The sequence below is a fragment of the Corticium candelabrum genome, chromosome 3 (assembly GCF_963422355.1).
Source record: "Corticium candelabrum chromosome 3, ooCorCand1.1, whole genome shotgun sequence".
Taxonomy (NCBI): Eukaryota; Metazoa; Porifera; class Homoscleromorpha; order Homosclerophorida; family Plakinidae; genus Corticium; species Corticium candelabrum.
Genome location: NC_085087.1, coordinates 3,769,998 through 3,789,292, shown reverse-complemented (window position 1 = coordinate 3,789,292; position 19,295 = coordinate 3,769,998). Strand labels below are relative to the sequence as shown.

General features: G+C 40.0%; 2 protein-coding genes across 2 annotated transcripts; one reads left to right on the top strand and one right to left on the bottom strand.

Moving 5' to 3' along the window:
• The first annotated feature begins 2,785 nt into the window (after positions 1-2,785).
• On the top strand, positions 2,786-4,812 carry LOC134177623 (actin-like). The gene is made up of 3 exons (XM_062644399.1): positions 2,786-3,082; positions 3,311-3,802; positions 4,288-4,812. The coding sequence occupies exons 1-3, from the start codon at positions 2,786-2,788 to the stop codon at positions 4,702-4,704; spliced, it is 1,206 nt and encodes a 401-aa protein (XP_062500383.1). The 3' UTR covers positions 4,705-4,812.
• Positions 4,813-14,538: 9,726 nt separating this feature from the next.
• Positions 14,539-15,279, bottom strand: LOC134177622 (uncharacterized). The gene has a single exon (XM_062644398.1). The coding sequence runs from the start codon at positions 15,277-15,279 to the stop codon at positions 14,539-14,541; it is 741 nt and encodes a 246-aa protein (XP_062500382.1).
• Positions 15,280-19,295: the final 4,016 nt, after the last annotated feature.

The window sequence follows — 19,295 nt, the reverse complement described above, 5'->3', positions numbered from 1 at the left end:
CAAAAGAAACAGAGGATTGAGATACAAGGAGTGGAGCTATGATCATTTTCCAATTATCTTGTAAGACGTACAGAAAGCAACTGGAAGCATTTAGGTTAAATGATGTAACATGATGAAACATCCTGGAATGTGACAGGAGTTCCATTCGCCTACACATCCAAGTGAAGAGTAGGGGTTTTTTCAAGACCTGGATACACTAAATATCTTGCCTCTTTCGACGTTACCCGCTATAATCGACACGCTTCGCGCGTTCAGTCTTACGTCAGTAACTGGCAATTTAAATTCCGTGGAGATCTGACGTGCTGTTCCGCCGGATATTTTCGCGTGACGGAGGCAGGTTCTGTCGGCAAGAAATCGCGTCATCGCAGAAGAAGTGCGGTAAACTACGACAGCTTCAATTTCGACCTTCTTAGTTTTGGCGTGCGCGGACCAAATTTGCCGGAGATCAGACGAAGGACTGCGGAGATCGGGTGGCCATGTATGTAAACTTTCACACAGACAGACAGACAGCTCTTCTTTATATACAGAGATGCAGCTTTGGACCTCACCCGTTTTACAGTCCACAATTTAATGAGCACGCCTAAAATGATGGAGCTATTGCCCGGTCTAGCGTATGCCACGCTACGCCTCTGGCAACAATACAATATAAAACAATTTTTTTGACAAAATTACATCCAACTGTAATCATTTATTAAATAGTCTCAGTTTTGTCCAAACAGTTTTTCTAGCTTTCTTTAGGATTGCCAAAAAAGAGTAGCAGTTTCTCTCTTTTCAAAGATAGTCGGCCCAAGTTCCTTGTTCGTTGCTCTACTGACAATCAGTTTTTCATTGAAAACGTTGCCCAGAAGCTATACTTCATTAGCACTCGGCCAAATATGAAAAGCCGTAACGGATAATATTCAAACTAGACATAAGATGGGAATCTAGTGTGCAATACGTATCGTTAGCATGCGTTCTTGACATGCAGTGTGATTTTTATAAATGCAATCAATCTCAGCATGCGATCCCAACATGCGATCTCAACATGCGATCTTAGCATATGCGATCTCAACATGTGATCTCAACGTCTGATGCCAACGTGCGATCCTAACGTGCGATTCCAACGCGCGACCTCAACAAGCGACCACAATATGCGTTCTCAACATGCGATCCCAACATGCAAACTCAACATGCGATTGAAACGTGCGATCCCAACATGCAATCCCAACACGGGTTCTCCAGAATTAGTATGTCTTCATTCTACTCTTTCTGAATGTCTACAAGATCACTACATTGAACATACTAAAGGTACGATATGATAACTTAATTAGACTGTTCTCTAAAACATGATAGATAATATAGCCTGGAGTCTTCCGTATTTCTGTTTGTATAACTTCGTTTTATTACAAAATTGTCCTCTGATGGTAGCGAAACTGCTTGTGCACAGCTTGCTTAGATAAAGAACCTGAACTTCGTAATCAATTTTATTTAATTAACTGAAGCAATTCTCTTGTGTCAAACGATAATTTAACTTAAATTTTGCTTACTATATATGAGCACACGTTGTACGAAAGTATTTTGCGATCGCATTATGAGAATGCACATTGACATCACATGTTGCGATCGCATGTTGCGATAGCATTTTGCGATCACATATTAATTAAGATTGATTACTTTCTTTAAGCTCACATTGCATATCGAGATTGCATGCTAAAAGTAGCATTCGACACTAGAAAAACATCTTATGTCCAGTTCGAATATTGGCCGTGAAGAATGTCTGCAATCTGTGAAATGTATTTTTTGATAAAATGTTTGTTTTTTGATATTGAATTCTTTTGTGAGGACGTTACACATTAACCAATAGTTCTTAGATTCATATTTTGGTATATTTCATAACTCAAATAACTGTATTATGTACATCAAATCATGATACGCCATGGGCTAAAATATGGATTATAGAACTTCAATTACATGGGTATACACACAAGAGCATGGAAATTATGATTTGCAATACAAAAATATCTTGAATATGGTAAACACACAGACACACACAGACACACACACACACACACACACACACACACACACACACACACACACACACACACACACATACACACACGCGCGCGCACGCACTCACACACCCACACACACACACACAATATTTTACCTTTAAATTGAAGACACAAAATTCAATTTTTTTTCCATCCACCTGACAGTGCGAAGCTCATTGGAAAGAAACTCTGGCCGTGTATACGTATCGTCCACAGCGTCATGTCTTTTACCTCTAGGCTTGTAGTTTGCGCTTGCCCCGGCCTTCAAGTGTTCTGTTTCGTTGTCATAATGATGCACGGACGAGAACAATTCGCACTACCACAAGCTAACTACAAGTTAAAAAATGTCGTTTGGGAATGACTGACAAAAGTCACAACATATTTCAACCGGATTAGGAAATTTCTTGAAGTCGGTGCAAATTTGTGAATAACTCGCATATATATAAGTGTCATATGTTCGAAACTTGCCGTTTCAAAGTTTAGAATCTTTGAAAGTTACTAAATGTTTATAAGAACTGTGTGCGACTGTCCGTAAACGTTTGCTTTGCATATTTAAATGTCTAGCTAAATTTGTGCTTTTGACAGGTTAATAATTATTAATTTTAATTTCAAATAGCTTCTAACCATAACAAAGTCAATTTATTGTATTGTGTATCCAACTCTTTTGGTTTGATGCAAATTTTTAATAAGAATACTTAGATTATATAAAATTTGCATAAGCACGTGCAAAGCGAATGCTTGCAATACCATATATGGTTAAATGGGCGTTCGTTATCCGTCAGTCATTCCGAGTCAAACCGGCATTCGTCTGCAGTTCGTTTTGTGTTATGGCTAGTCAAGCGGAGCGGCAACCTCCATGTCCGACAATCATTATCGACAGTGGAACGGGCTTTCTGAAAGCGGGTCTCAGCGGACCTAAAGCTATCCCAACAGTAATTACGCCTTGTACCAGAGGCATTTTGAGTGACCACTTTGTGCAACACGAAAGACGATACTTTGTTGAGCAAAAGGAAAGACCGTCTGTCGTAGATTTCCTGTCTTTAGAAAAGGTAAACGTAATCAAATCGTAAATCAAATCGGTCTTATGAAATTTGAAGTCTATAATTGCGTGTAAAAGAATAATAGACTAGACCAAAGGTTATATAAAAATAATAAATTAATCAATTCATTTTCTCATATTTTCTGACGCTGCATAGTAAATTTAATTAAAATTAAAATAAATTAAATTTACGATATCTATTTTTTGGTTTTTCTAACAAAATGTGTTTATTATTCAGCTGTGGAACGACGCTCTAACCAAACTGAAGGTAGATGTAACACAACACGATGTCATACTCACTGAAAGTGAGTTCAATGTTTTCAAAGACCGCAAAACAATGGCACAAATTATATTCGAAAAATACGGTGCGCCGGGATTGTATATCGGCAACGAATCGGCTCTTTCGCTATTCTCGCATCAGCAACAAAGCGGTGTGGTTGTAGACTGCGGAGACGATGTTACTACAATTGTAATGATCTACAGAGGTCAACTTTGTCCATCGGCGACCAAGACACTAAACTACGGTGGTCGAGATGTGACCATTCGTTTACTATCAGATTTAGTCGAAAGCGGCTATGAGGAGCTGAAATATCGAAGCTTTCTTAACGTCCACGAAGTGAGAAAGATAAAAGAAAAAGTAGCGTACGTACTTGGCAAACCCTACACAGATATAGGCGATCTACCTAAAATGGATTCAATTTCGGTTCCTTGTCCAGTTGTCAAAGACAAAGTAAGAAATGCAAATATTTTTAATACCGTTTATTCTACGTAATACACAGTGGCGTAGCCATGAAGGACTTTGTGGGCACAAGCTATTCCAAACTTGAGCGAGATGTATATCACATCTACATCTGCATACACACTAAGCGAGTTCAATTTTAGTAACCAAACTGGCAGCGTACTCCAGCTTTTGCCTAGCAGAAAGTAAAACCTGCTCTAAATATTTAATATTAAGTTCGATTACTAATTGTAAATTTAGCAATTACCAGAGGGCATTCATGACATGCTTCAATGTTTTCATTAATATAGTTTTTGGCCTGTGATTCTATGGCTATGCATGAAATCGTATATGGAGGCGACGACTGTGTCTTTTCACGAAGAATTATGTGATGAGTCATGATAGTTACTTATATAGTGAGAGATAGTAAATGCATGAAAATGCATTGCTCTTTAAATCAGGAAGCTGGCTACGCCACCGTAATCGATAATTTTTAGGTCGTGAATATTGGCCAAGAGCGTTTTATGTGTGCGGAAGGTCTCTTTAGTCCTGGAATGTTTCCAAAGCGTGACCATGGAATTCATGAGGCAATCATCGATTCTATGCAGAGTCAAATTTCATGTATACATGATTTTCTTTACTCGTCTATCTTTTTGTGCGGCGGCTGCACAATGCTGCCGTCTTTTGATGAGAGGTTACGCTACGAACTTCATAGAAGGACTCGGAAAGAATGTATCAAAGTGAACGCTGAATCGCATCGTCAATACAGTGCTTGGATCGGTGCAAACCACTTAGTCAATCGCATGCCGGACATTCTCAAGAAGTTATTGGTCACCAGATCGGAATATCGGGAAGAAGGTGTGGAAGCGTTTGAAAGGAAACTATGTCATAGAACTTTGTTTGATTGGTACTAAGTTAATTAAACGTCGAGTAATGAAATAGCAGTTAATGGTTATATTTGTATCTGCGGCATATATGAAACATGGCATTGTGTTTTTCTGCAAACAAGAAAGTATACAAACAAGCAAACATTACCTACATACGTATAGAAAATAATTAATTGACTTATTTTTTGACTCGTTTATACAAGCGCTATGCAATTAATATATGTTAACGCATGGTAGGGAGACGATATCCAGTTTATTGACCGAGGTCTTGAGGGGCTTCCCGAGATAATTAGCCTCGGCGAAATATCGTCGGCCTAACCATGCGTTAACCTATTTGTTGCATGTTTAACATCCTACTGTAATTAGAGTTCATAGATTATTCAAGTTGAATTAGAGTGGTTGTGTATTGCAATGACAGCTAGAGGTTTATGTCAAACAACCACATTTTGACAGCTGTGAAGTGTTGTTGACGTGCACGTCAGCCCCATAAGGCCACGTGCTCAAAAGTATTAGTACAGTACAGTATCCACGTGTTTTGCCAGCGTGATGTCGGATCAGAAAGAAGACCGTAATAGTGACCAGGACGACGACTTTCAGCCGCCAACAAAGATGAGACGCATTGGTTCCAAAAAGCTTACCACTAGTACTAGCCAGCTTGACAGCAGATTTGCTGAAAAGACGAGTACGGACAAAGCACAGGAGTACAGCAAGGGTATGGTTTGCAAGAACACGACTGCCTGCAACAGTTGGGTGATGCGAACATTTGAAGGTACCGACAGACAAACTTTCTCTCAACGAAGGATTCACAACTAGATGCAGCAAAACCACAGACGGATTGTCAAAAAGTCTGTTACATTTACGTTGAGCACGGATCCAAAATCATAGTGGTGGAGTAAGTAATTTATGGCATCCAAACAAAAAAGTCACAAGGTAAATTATAGTCAAGCTCCAACGTGACTCTGTAAGGTAATAGCATTTTGTGGTTTGTGGTTTATCAGATACACTAATGAAGAAGATGGTGTAACGTAAATTTTTTGGATCTCTACATCTAGGTAAGTTGCCAGCAGAATTTTTTCGAGAAACCTTCTATTATAAACCTTTGTCGTCTACTCCTTCATTTGGTCCTTGGTATTCAAAGCAAGTAATCGGTCATAACACGTTGGCTACAATGATGAAAGTGATGACAGCTGAAGCTGGTCTTCCAGTTCGAACCTACCACGATCTTCGAGCTACTAGTGCGACAAGGCTGTTTCAAGCGGGAGTTCCTGAACATGTAATTCAAGGCAGAACCGGCCACAAGACCTTGCAAGCACTGAGACGATATAAAGAGCCATCTGAATTGCAGCAAATGGCAGCGTGCAAAGTTTTGGACAATGGCCATGGACACACCGATTACACTGACGCAAAAGTCAAGGAGTCCGGAGAGACAACGGAACAGGCAGATGAGCTGAAAGTAGTCGAGGTTGAACAGCCGTCTGAAACGGGAAGACAGAATCCGGCGCCATTTGTCATTTCTGACTGCGTCTTTACAAACTGCAGTACTGTGAACATTATTATTGGTAAAGAATAAGCTTGTAATCTAAAATAGGTATGCCCATGTATTGATTGCTAGTTGGTTTGCAGTATACAGATTCTGACCGGTCAATATACGTTTCTTGACCACAGGTCAATAAACGTTTATTGACCGGTAAATATACAACATGTGGTTGGGTTGATATGGTAGGAGTGTAATATAACGAGAAAAAGAATCCTAGCAACGGCGGAATAAACACCCAAACATGCAACAAGAATTATTGAATCACATGTCTGTCCACAATTTTATTAAAACTTTTCTATTTGGTATAAACCTGTACATGAAGTAATGTATAGACACTCTAAACTATATAATAATTACTAATGCATAGAATATGATGGATTTTGATGATGATGATGACATATTCATAACTCTACTATTGTCACACAGCTATTATTGAGGTAATCTACGTTTAGCGCTAGCGTGCTCTCAATAAAATTATTTTATTTAATTTAAGTTAAGTTAATGTCTTTAAGTTTTGGCCAGCAGTCATTGCGTTGTTTACACTTATAGGAGTATAGATTGCATAAGTGTTTTGCAAACTGGCAGTGCATTTCCTATCAGACACCATGGCATTGGCTTTTAAAAAACATTTGGTTGGGGATATGTGGCATCGCAAGCCAGGCTCTTCCGCGCAGTCGCTGTTCTAACCGCACGTGAATCACACGAGGGGGAGGAGCAGTTACTGGAATTCGTCCAGCGCGAGGAGAGCCTGATCGCTCTCGAGAACAACATAGTAACGTTGGACCCCGGATCCGGTTTCATAACTTGATAAGGCTAATTCGATTAGGTAGGCATGTAGGTACGAGAGTTGAGTAACACCTGACATCACTACACGCATTTGTTTGCTTTGCACGAAGAACGTAGTTGACATCATCGTTCGCTTCTAGTATGTATCTAGACAGCTCAGCCATGTAATATTTTGCAGTGTCACAACTCCTTTTCAGTATTCAGTTACAGCAGCAGTTCACCGCCTAATCTAGATCTGCGGCGTGGTAGTTTGAGAAACGAATTCATTGTACACGGTTAGTGTCTATGTAGCAGTCAGAGTTCGTGCATTGAATCAAGTTGTACGTAGTACACAACACATGCAACTACGAGTCAAGTGTAGCTACACTTTCTGAAAATGGTATGTCTACTGCACTGCTGTTTTCCCATGCCTAGATGTTTCCAGTTCACCTTGAGAAGAGCCAATATCGTACAAAAGTTCTGCTTGCTGAACTGAAAGTACCGTGACATAGACGCCAATCTGATCATGACGTGGAGAAGTCAACAAGCTCTATAGCTAGGCCACTGTTTTGATGAACCGTTGAGTGAAACTGGGCCGGCAGTTCTCACACCATTTCCCCCAAAGACTGTAGATGTCAGAGTAGACGCGCAAGAGTGGTGAACAGTTGTACGTCGGTTTCAATTCCCGTAAACCTGCAGATGAGTTCAGTAGAAAGAAACGTTGCTGCATGGAGAGTGTAGGTTCAGCGGACCAGTCCCATGTAGACCATTCCTACGTTCATTATTCACCAGCGCTTTGTCCATCAACAGCTTCACTGGATTTCGTGTTCACGCGCTCTTCGCGGAGGGCTACCTCTCTGCTTGATGTATCAATGCAATTACATTAACGAGCTCTTTAGAAAATCGAATTAGCCTTTTCAAGCTATGAAACCAGATCCGAGGTTTCACGTCACTATGACGTTCTCGAAAGCGACCAGGGTCTTCTCGCGCTCAAGCACTTTTCGTAAAAGCTCCTTCTCCTCGGGTGATTCACGTGCGGTTAGCTCAACGACTGCGCGGAGAGCCTGGCTTGCGGGGTTAGGAGATATGTATCACAGTTATTCATTGTTATGCTGTGTGTGTGGTTGTTGGTTTGTGTTTGTGTGTGTGTGTGTGTGTGTGTGTGTGTGTGTGTGTGTGTGTGTGTGTTTGTGTGTGTGTGTGTGTGTGTGTGTGTGTGTGTGTGTTTGTGTGTGTGTGTGTGTGTGTGTGTGTGTGTGTGTGTGTGTGTGTGTGTGTGTGTGTGTGTGTGTGTGTGTGTGTGTGTGTGTGTGTGTGTGTGTGTGTGTGTTAACAGAATATGTTTGTGTATAGATCTCAACAATTAGATTTATTGTTGCACCAATAAACACCAGACTTTTACTATAGGTACTAGGAATAAGAAGTAATTTCGTTTTACTTTCGTGAGATGTCTTAAAATATTTTTGACATAAAATGCAAAGAATGTTAGTATCTTTCTGTTGTTGATTTCAGCAATCTATTGATGACAAGTAGATGTACGTGTGATTATGTTTTTGTTTTGCTGTTTCTTCCATTGGTTCTTGCAATATGAATAGATGTATAGTGACTAGGTTTAAAGGTTTAAACCACCGTATCTCCACCTAACTTCTGCCCTAGTTCTCATGTAAAGAATATTGCTAATTTATGATATTTATCTAATTGATAATTTAGTGCACTTTTGAGCCAGTTTAGTACCTTGATTTTGTATTTCAAACGTTAATTGCGTTTACTGGCATAGGCAACGAGTGGACAACTTAAAAGAGCCGCTTGCTAATGGCAAAAGACTGTAAAGAAAACAGAGATGTCGCTAGCAGCGTAAGGGACCGCCTCCAGTTCTATATGTTAGAGTCTCGTATAAATAAAATAATGGTTGCCAATCCTTGGAAAACATTATTGCTTTATGTCGATGAGAAAAAACCAACATTTACTTATACAAAGCTAACACCATTTAGTCTGGGAATCAAAAAATATTGTCTAGACTAACCGATTAATTTACCTATGCAACAACTAGCTAACTTTCAGTAAGAAGCAGAGTGCCGTGATAACATGTGAAAAGGCAAGATTTGTAAAGTTTGAGTGACCATAAACTAATTCTTCATGGTCATACTTGATCGTGAATGCCTAGATTGACTCAGTGTAGTAGACATGCTCAAGGTGATACGGTTAGGGTAGAGAGTAGTCATTTAGGTGCTGGAAACTGTTATATCACGTGTCGGGAAAAGTTGTTTCTAATAAAGCATATATGTGAATAATTGATGTCTATTTAGAGCAAATTTTGCTTCAGTGGTTATCATATTTGAGATATATGGAGTGTATGACAACATTCATATCAGTAAATCTTGCCTTTTGTAAACAAGTAGATTAATTAAATTAAAGGAAAAATCTTATCAAAAATTCTTTATTTCTTAAATGAAAGCTGTCACTTCATGAAATATTTCTTTGCAACCGTTTACTGCAGACGTTTACCCTAACGAACAAATAAAGCATTGAAATTTCTTGCAAGGCTTGTTTAGTATCCGTATGTGGCCTGACGCAACACTGATTGCAGCTTAGCTCGGAAATTTGATACTTTTGCACTTTTCAAGGTAAGGATTGTGATACGTAAGGTGTCAAGTTGGTATTTATTGGCTAAACCTAACTTGAACCCAAAAGTTTTCATGCGAGTATCGACTGTGTTAATACAACCGTGGAGCCTCGAAAGGAGACTCTTCTCGGACAAGTTTATAGATGATCTCTCGCTGCATTCTTATTGCGTTAGGAGCAATTGGTACGGTTAAATCTAAATTAGTTACATTCAGAGACTATGTGAAACATATGGGGAATCGTGTGAACAACTCGTTGCCCATTTTCTGCTTCTATGCCTTTCTGGCCAGCAGGCTTCCTGCAGGAAGATATACCAGGCCTTGTATCTTTATTTCAATAAGTTTCAGTATTATTTGAGAGTTCTCTTTTAGTTTAGTTCACGTCCGAGACATTGGTCATGTGACTGTAACATTACTTTGGTTACACGCCATTTTGATTGGCAAATGGTAAAGGTTGTCACACAGTTCACTGCAATGGCAGATGGGAGAAAGGCACTTCGCTAAGTTTTTTTTCCGTTTTCTGCCGAGCTAGATCGTCGGAGTCCATGGATTGCGACAGTCAATCGTAAGGAGTGGTTTCCAAGTGAGCACAGTCGGCTAGACTTTCTTGATTTCGTATCAGGAAAAAGTCGGATGACCCGCTTTCAATACACTACGTCCCATCTGTATTTTCCCACACTGTCAGCTCTGTTGAAAATGCCAGGAAAAGAATTAGAAAGCGTTCGAAAGTGATCTCGTCAAGACCGCCTAGAACCAGGAACACGGCTGATTTAGGGAAGTAGGCACATAATTAGATGACAATTTCTGACTTTTCAACAGCAACCCATGACATGGCAGAAGTGGAGGCAATATAACTGATCTTGAATGCCGAACTTTACATCTTATGACAAATTTATTTTGTTTTGTGCCAACGCAATTTATCGACAAATCACTGATCCGGCCAGCTGTCTAATACATGTTTCGATTCAAGACTCCTGTAAACTCATTCCCTCATGTGCTCCACGTGCTTTAGCACGAAGAGTTTGTTCCGCTAGCGAAGAGAAGAACTGGTACATATTATGTCATTTGACGGTATATGTCATTAGTTTATTAGGAACCGATCCTGCAAATTGTTGCCACCTGCACTGATAATATTTGTCGAGTAATTAGTCTCACAAGTGCTACGCTAACTAAACGTCGCCAACCAACACAATAAATACGAAAGCTCTATGCTCTTTCCAGAGACTGTTCAGAAATTAGAGTTACAAAGTAGATCGTTTTTGTTGTGACGATCGAAAACATGGCTTAATGAACATTGTAGCATCACATCTAGCAGTAGCCAATGCACCTTAAACGCGCTACTGTCGTCTATTGGTTACCATTTACTTAGTACTGAAAAGCTAGAGACATCTCCGTCAATTCTGGCTGGAGAAGACGTCGTTGTCAGGATGTAACCAGCAGACAATAACAGTGAGCTTGCACCCTTCTTGACGACTACAATCGCTAATAAACATCTAATTGTGAGTGCTACTCTTTTAATTCTTTCTAATAGGATCCCTACGCGTGCCTTTAACTTAAATTGTAACAACATTTTTTCTACTCGCGTTACGGTTTTAACCAATCAACACACTTATATATATAACTTACCAAGTGAAGAACTACTTCTTCACGTGACATAATATGCAAGTACTTCTCGTCGTTGGTGAAACAGAGTAATTGCTAAAAACTTGGAACGCGCGTCAGGAGAGGACTGAGTACGAGTCTTAGACTCTTGTAGGTTTTAATGTTTACACGTGTAAAGGGACTAGGAGGTCTCATAAGATAATGATAAATGTCTGAGTAAGCGACATCCGGCACTTCTTCTCCCGCATCGCACTCCTCCAAAACGTACGAGTCAAGTCATAGACCTCCACGCCAATCAGGTCCAGTTTACACACATATCATCTTATATCCATACCATAAAGTATGTGGAAGTCAATCTTGAAGCAATTTAAATAAAGCTGACAATCACGCCACTCGAACGCTTACGCGTTGCCATTCATTCACGTAAAAAATCTATAAAATTCCCGAACGTTCATAAGATCTAGAGCACTATTAAACGTAAATTTCTTTGTAGAAGCGACTTTTTCTCACTTTTAGTTGCGTGTTTTGGCCACAGTTGTCAAGCCATCAGGAATTCGAGTCTGTTTCACATTTTCTTATTAGCACCGTGCCGGTGGAAATATCGCTCAGCAATCTGGAGAGCCGTAATGTACAGCTATTAGACTTACACTTGCATTGTGACATCACAAACGATAATATCTGTAATTGGCTCAAAATCAACGTCATTCCGTCGGTCGGTTGTACTTACTGTCTCTCAAAAGATTACTGCATGTACAGTGCACTGTAGAGTGACAGCTAATACACATAGAAAGAGTGACGCCAAGGCTCGCCACAATAAAGACTTAACTTAACGCGCGCTGCAATAAATTAATTCATGGGCAGATTGCTTTTACGGAGTATACGTACACTAGGTGTCTATTGGTTGTCATGTCTTTGAAGTTAGATAAGGAATCGACCTGGCTTAGAGATAAACTGTTTAGTTTTCGTGAACGCAGTGATTGATTGCGTAAACTTGTACTCGATTTAGAACTGTCGTGTATCTTGCTACTGCCTCAATATTGTGGAGGGCAGTCACCTCCTATTTTGGAAACAAACTCGGAGAACGTACAAGATCTCCTCGAAAACATTAAACTAACGTTTACATGTTCTTTTGGATATTTGGACGACAGGGCTGGTAGTGCAGTTTCAGTTAAACGGGGAGGTGCGATGGCAGTCGAAACACCCGTATATGGCATAGCACTAACTGTAGTGAACGGGCTCAACAACGCTCGTACAACGTACAACATCACGTTGAATCGAGTCACAGTCTCCGTTACGACTACCAGAACTCTCAATAACTTGACCTTCTCATGCATCAACACATTGAGGGATGGTAGCGTGGTGATTAACTCTTCTCAATCAATTGTGGTAAAATGTGAAATAGTTCTCCAATAGTATATTTCAATATGTATTTGTGGAAATATGTTTGTATATCTCCTTCAGATTTTTATTTAAGGAATGTATCAGGCAGCCCTAAGTTTACTAGCAGCACTTCTTTGGGTTTTAGTGCAACTGTTATCCTGAATGCAAGTCAGATCGTTGAAACTCCTGGCAATCCAACAATAACTGTAATGTGGAGGTGGAAAGATAATGATGAATTAATATTAGCCAGCGGTCAATACGGGAATTTCTTGAATGTCACTGAAACAAGAGATGTTAGGTTGCAAGAAATAGTTGCGTTATATGACAACACAATAGGTCATACAATGCAGACGTTTAATCTGCAGTGTGCCAAGTGTACGCTGTTGCTATGCAGCATGTTTCAATAAATCGTTTATTTTTACTGTTTTAGTATGACAGTTGTTCCAGGACCTGTGAACTTACTGTCGCGTAATAGAAGTGCTTTAGGCTACAACTGTTCATGAAATCCCCCTATTGATAATGGCGGTAAAGCAGTCAGTACATACTGCTATGGTCACATTACACGCAAAAATGCCGATTGTCCCAGAAATAGTTCCAAATGCCAACTAAATCCTGAAACAGCTAAAGAAAATACACTCCAACAGGAAACTTTATATCTTTTCTAATGTTTTTACCTAGTACTGTTAGACAGCTTCCTCTTCCCACACTATTGACTGCATAAACATTTAAATTTGTGAATATTGAGCTTGTTTTCGTTATTCACTTATTTTGTGCACAGGTTCTCCTGTAAATGTCATTGTGCAACCATCAAAGACATCCGTTCGGGTCAAATGGAATACTCCATTTATGTTTGATAATGGTGATGATTTGAAAGTACGTAAGTATTATATTGAGTATCAGAAGCAAGGGTCGTCTATGGCTTCTTTGCAAGTGACGTCTGTGGGCTATCAAATGCAAACAGACATTTCTGACCTGAAATCTAATACAACTTACTTAATAGGTGTGTTTGCAAGGAGTGACATTGGAAATGGAGCAAATTGACACTTAATGCAACTACTTTGCGTGACCGTGTATACATATTCCTCATCGGGTGATATCAGCAATGTTGATCAGATAGAGAAAAGTGAACTGACCTCGACAAGTCCCAGTCCTAGTCCTGGGACATCTGCCAGTGTTCATGAGGATGATGCTTACAGTGGTATTGGTCCACCATCCAACAAAAGCATACGACTAGCACCACCATACAAGTATGCCACAACAAAGAAATGTTTCGTGAAGATGATGGACAGCTGTCAGAGGGCACGAGCAAGACAACATGAACAAAAGCTGGATTTGTTGGCTCGTCTGCATCAAGAGAAAATGGAAATGCTTGGAGGTCTTCTTGAAGCTATTAAAGGATTAAGCAAGCAGTCTTAGATTACAACCATTTGTGTTGTCTGGTTTAAAAAACAGCCATGATTAGTAAGTCATTATGGCAATCTGCATGTTGGTAACAGCAATACAAGCAAATCAACAGCAGTAATTTTCTATTTAACAGTGCATGTTTATGTAGCGTTTGATTCCATCATGTTTTCCAGTAGCATAAGCATCTTCCTCAGTAACTGCCTCAAAATTGTTGACTTCCAAGCTATTTCCATCTTCGAGGAAGTCAGCTACATCATCCTTGTGACAAAGGCAGATATTGTGAAGAATGCAAGCTGCCATAATAATCACAGACATATCCTTTATCTGGTTGAAATCTAAATAGTTCAATCGCCTCCATCTCCCCTTCAAAAGGACAAATGTTTGCTCAATAACCATTCGAGTTGCAGAGTGTAAATACCTATATTTCCTTTCTTCTGGTCTAAGATGTCCTGTATCTCGGTAGGGGGTGAGAAGCCATACTTTGAGTGGATAGGCAGCATCTCCTAATATGTGTGATTTCTCAGGAAAAACTTCAGCTGGGTGACTTTAAGCTTAATTAAACAAATCAGAATTTCTTAGTACTCTTGCATCATGTACACTTTCTGGCCATCCACAGTAACAGTCTACAAAGCACATCTGGTGATCGCACACTGCCTGTAGAAGTAATGATGGGAAATTTTTCCTGTTGATATAGCTATCCCGATCGTCGCTTGGAGGTTTAATAGCGATGTGGCAACCATCAATTGCTCCTGTAACGTTTGGAAATCCTTTCATACCTTTAAAGCCTGTCTTTACTTCATTAAATCTCATTCCGCATGGCCACTTTATTACAACTTTTCTGAGATGCAACAAAAATCCTGCACATATCCTCCTAACAGTGGAATGCGCAGACGGTTCAGATACACCAAACCTGTCCGCAATTTGCCTGAAGCTCTCATCGCTTCCAAGGTACCATAGGATAATCAGCAAACGCTTGTCAAGAGAGATTGGGCGTCTACCTCCTCTCATTAGATTTGAGCACACGTCTCCCCACGTGCACACTTTTGCCAAAAGTACGTCAAAGACCGACCGAGTAAGTCGAAAGTGTTTCCGGAAGTCGTTGTCTAGATACATGGAGACTGCCTTTTCCACGTATCCACGAATTCGAGCTTTAGGTTCGTCTCTAGCCCACAAAATAACTCCAAGTTCCATCATTTCCACAACAAAGTCATCACAATCGTTATCTTGCTCCACACTGTCGTCAAGTACCTCTATTGCAAGAGCAGTAGCAGCGGCAGAAAGAGCAATTTCCATCGTTGGTATGAGCATGCGCGTGCTACGTCCTGATTTTTTTTGGGAAAGCCCGTTTGATTTAAAACTACTTTAAGCTTTTCCAGTCTTTTCTTTCTTTATTCGGAAAGGTCGAATCGAATACGCCCCAGATGCACCAAACCGAGAGCGCATTGCACGGCAATTTTGTCGAATAAACCTTAATTTTAAAAATCTAAAACCACTTTTCTAAGTATGTACGCCTTTAGAACTGGCGTATAGAATTTTAAAATAATATTCTATTTCTAATTGTTAGTGGCCCTTTAACGCAATAAAATTAGCTACGAAGTTCAGGTTCTTTAAGCAAGCTTTGCACAACCACTTTCACTACCATCAAAGGACAATTTTTGTAATAAAACGAAGTAAATACAAACAGAAGTAAATAAAAACAGAAGTAAAGAAGCTTTCAGGCTATATTATCTATCATGTTTTAGAGAAACGTGTAATTAAGTTATTATAGCGTACCTTTAGTATGTTCAATTTAGTGATCTTGTAGACCTTCAGAAAAAGTAGAATACGGACGCAAGAATTCTGGAAAACCAGTGTTGGGATTTCATGGTGGGATCGCACGTTTGGATCGGATGTTAAGTTCGCATGTTGGGATCGCGTGTTGAGAATGCATTTTGTGGTCGCTTGTTAAGATCGCCCGTTAGAATCGCACGTTGGCATCAGACGTTGAGATCACATGTTGAAATCGCATATGTTAAGATCGCATGTTGAGATCGCATGTTGGGATCGCATGCTGAGATTGATAGCATTTAAAAAAAATCACACTGCATGTCAAAAACGCATGATAACGATACGCATTGCACACTACATTTCCATCTAATGTGAAGTTTGAATATTATCCATTACGGCTTTCCATATTTGGCCGAGTGCTAATGAAGTATAGCTTGAGGGCAACGTTTTCAATGAAAGACTGATTGTGAGTAGAGCAACGAGCAAAGAACTTGGGCGGACTTATACTCGTACACAGTCTTCCTCCTCGATCACGCTCCACGTGTTTTGGCACGTGCTTATTGTTCCACTCGCCAGGAGAAAGACTGGTAGCATGTTATGGCATGTGACAATTTATTTTATTAGTTTAATTAGAAACCGATCCTGTAAATTGTTGCCACGTGCACTGATAATATGATGTAGAGTAATTAGTCTCACGAGAGTAATACGCTAAACGTCGCCAGCGAACACAAAAACACAAGGCTTTACGCTCTTTCTAGGGATTGGTCAGAAATTAGAGTTACAAAGTAGATTTCTTTCGTTTATATATTACCTGTTCCTTGAGACCGTCGACAAACTTTCCAATTGGCAAAGTAGGCGAAGCCACATTCAAAACAGAGTCGCCCTTTGTGAGCAGACATTAAGGACGAAGATGGAAAACGAGAGTGAGAAGCGTGATCCACATTGATATGTTGCCAAAGGGAGTTGCTGTTGGCGTACGACCAATTGCATAAGGGGCAAGAGCAACTATCCGTCCCCCTATCTTCCGCATCATCATCATCACTGTCAACTCCATCAACCAACTTCCTGCACATATTACCGGAAGCCAAGAAAACTATGGAAACGGCAGACCAAATTCAAAAGATGGGAGCCGCCATTGCAAGGTACTGAATACATATATATACATACATACACACACACACACACACACACACACACACACACACACACACACACACACACACACACACACACACACACACACACACACACACACACACATATGTATGTATGTATATATTCTATATTTTTATAGGTCCCACAAGTGACTAGCCGCACCATCTAAACAACATCTAGCTAATATTATGTTTACATTGCTACACCACAGTCTAGTAGAGAATTGCTGATGAAAATAAAAAACATTTTGCTAATTGAAACATTATGTTTAAATATAGCTCTACGTGCTATGATCTTGATCACTTGAAGGCTGGAAGCTGTCCAAAGACCAAGAGTCTCAGCCACAAGCGGATAAAAAATGCTGCTTGTGCTGGACACATTTAGGTGATATCGTTCGTCCTTCTCTATCTCTCCAGGTTGAGATTCTGCACCTGGATGACTTGCCGTTTGAATGAGAAAGACGGATGTAAAGAGTTTCGTACCAATAATTCAAAATAGGCAGGCAAACTGCACTTGAAATCGGGATGAGAAACATTTCCCGGACTTGTTTCGTTGCTACTGCTACATCTTGCCTCCCTACGACAACGAGGATCATCTGTAAGTAGTGCGTTATGCAACACTTCGCATAGAGCATCATGAAGTTTAGTTGTAAAGCTCTGTCCTTGATTACATTTCTATAGATGGTTCCCAAACGTATCTACTGTGTTACCACAAGGGCAGCGTTTGGATTTTGGGAATGGGAAAATTGCAGTACCCAACCATATCCGTAATGCAACACTAAACTCTCTTTTGGTCATGAACAGGCCAAGATTCGGGTTCGTTACTGACCGTATCTATGCCCCAGTGTGTTGACCAGAAATGCTATTCAGTCGCGCTCGATCCCTTATGCTCGCTGTGTCTTTGGGTAATAACCATAACGCAGAGTCCAACAGAAGTTGTAACTGATACGAACTGGTTGAATCAATTTTGTGGTTGTTATCTGGTAAATAAAGCTGCAAGAAATAGTGGGTTGTAGTCTCCCCTGAAAACACCATCACCTGGCCCTCATTGGAATATGACATGTCCCACTGTCTGTTCATGAAGGGAAGGTAAGATGCCAAGTGACGAGAAGAGTTACAACTGGCAAGATAGGCTGCGGGGTGACATCGAGAAGATTTCCTCAAACACAAGCCACTCAGGCGAATGGGGAGTGTAGCTTGTTGCCATGAGCCTTCTGCTAAGAAACAATCAATTATTGATTCCAGAGTCTTCTCTAGATTGATGTCAAAGGCTGAAGTTGGCCAAGGACTCTGTCAAGTGGGACAGTCCTGAGTATGTGGCTCAGTTTACACAAAGACAAACAAGATTTCAGCAAAAGTAATTTTACCTGAGGGTTTTCTATATCTTGCAGGCCTTGTTGACTTTTCAAGATCTTGTCAATACGAGTTGAAAGGCTGGTATTGAAAAGTTCTCAGATTCCCAGAGAGGAGAGCCAAGAAAATCAGCACCACCCTTTGTCTCGACGACTCATTCCACATCTAATGGAAATTTCGGAAAGGACTAGTCTCCAGAAGACAAGAGAATGTCACACTTGGACATATTTGACTGAAGACCATACTTAAGCCCTTTAGATTTCATCTGCTCTAAGCGTGAAGCTAATTCCCAACAAAGTCCAACAAAAATTCCCTCGACTATGCACCACAACTTTAAGTTGATGTCATTTAGTGGCCCAATTTTATCAACTAACTCTAGAATGATCATGAAAAAAGCAAACGACCTAGAGTATTGTCGTGCTGATCCTCAGTAGAGGAAGTGTATTGAATGGTCATGGAAGTATGTTTGTGGAAGTATGTACCCAAATTTGAAAATATATAATTGGCAATTTATATCTCTATGTATATTTACATCAAATTCACATTGCTTTCCAAGCTATTAGGTCCGTGTAATCATCATGATATCACCCTGATCATGCAGTGGATTTGGTGCGATTACGTAGTGACCTCACAGTAAAACTGAAGTGAAACCACCACGAAACTAGAAGAAAGTACGGCGCAAACTCGAAACGAATTCACTATGAATCCATTGTGAACCATAAGTGAAACGCAATCAACAAAAAGACGCAATGAATACGAAGTGATAGCCTCACGAAAGTCAATTCGAATTCACAATGTACTCACAATGAGACTTCGTCATCGGTTAGCATGAATGGTCATAAGAGAAAACGTTGATGACGATATAAGCATTATAATTTCTTAAAAATAATTTTTTCACACAAAACATACTAACTATAGCTAGCCATCATCCGCTAAATCGTTCACAGCACTACGTTTCACTCAAAAATGTCACCAAATCTTGTTCTGGCGGCTCCATTTTGACTTGAATGTTTCGAAGTCTACCGTTTTCAATTG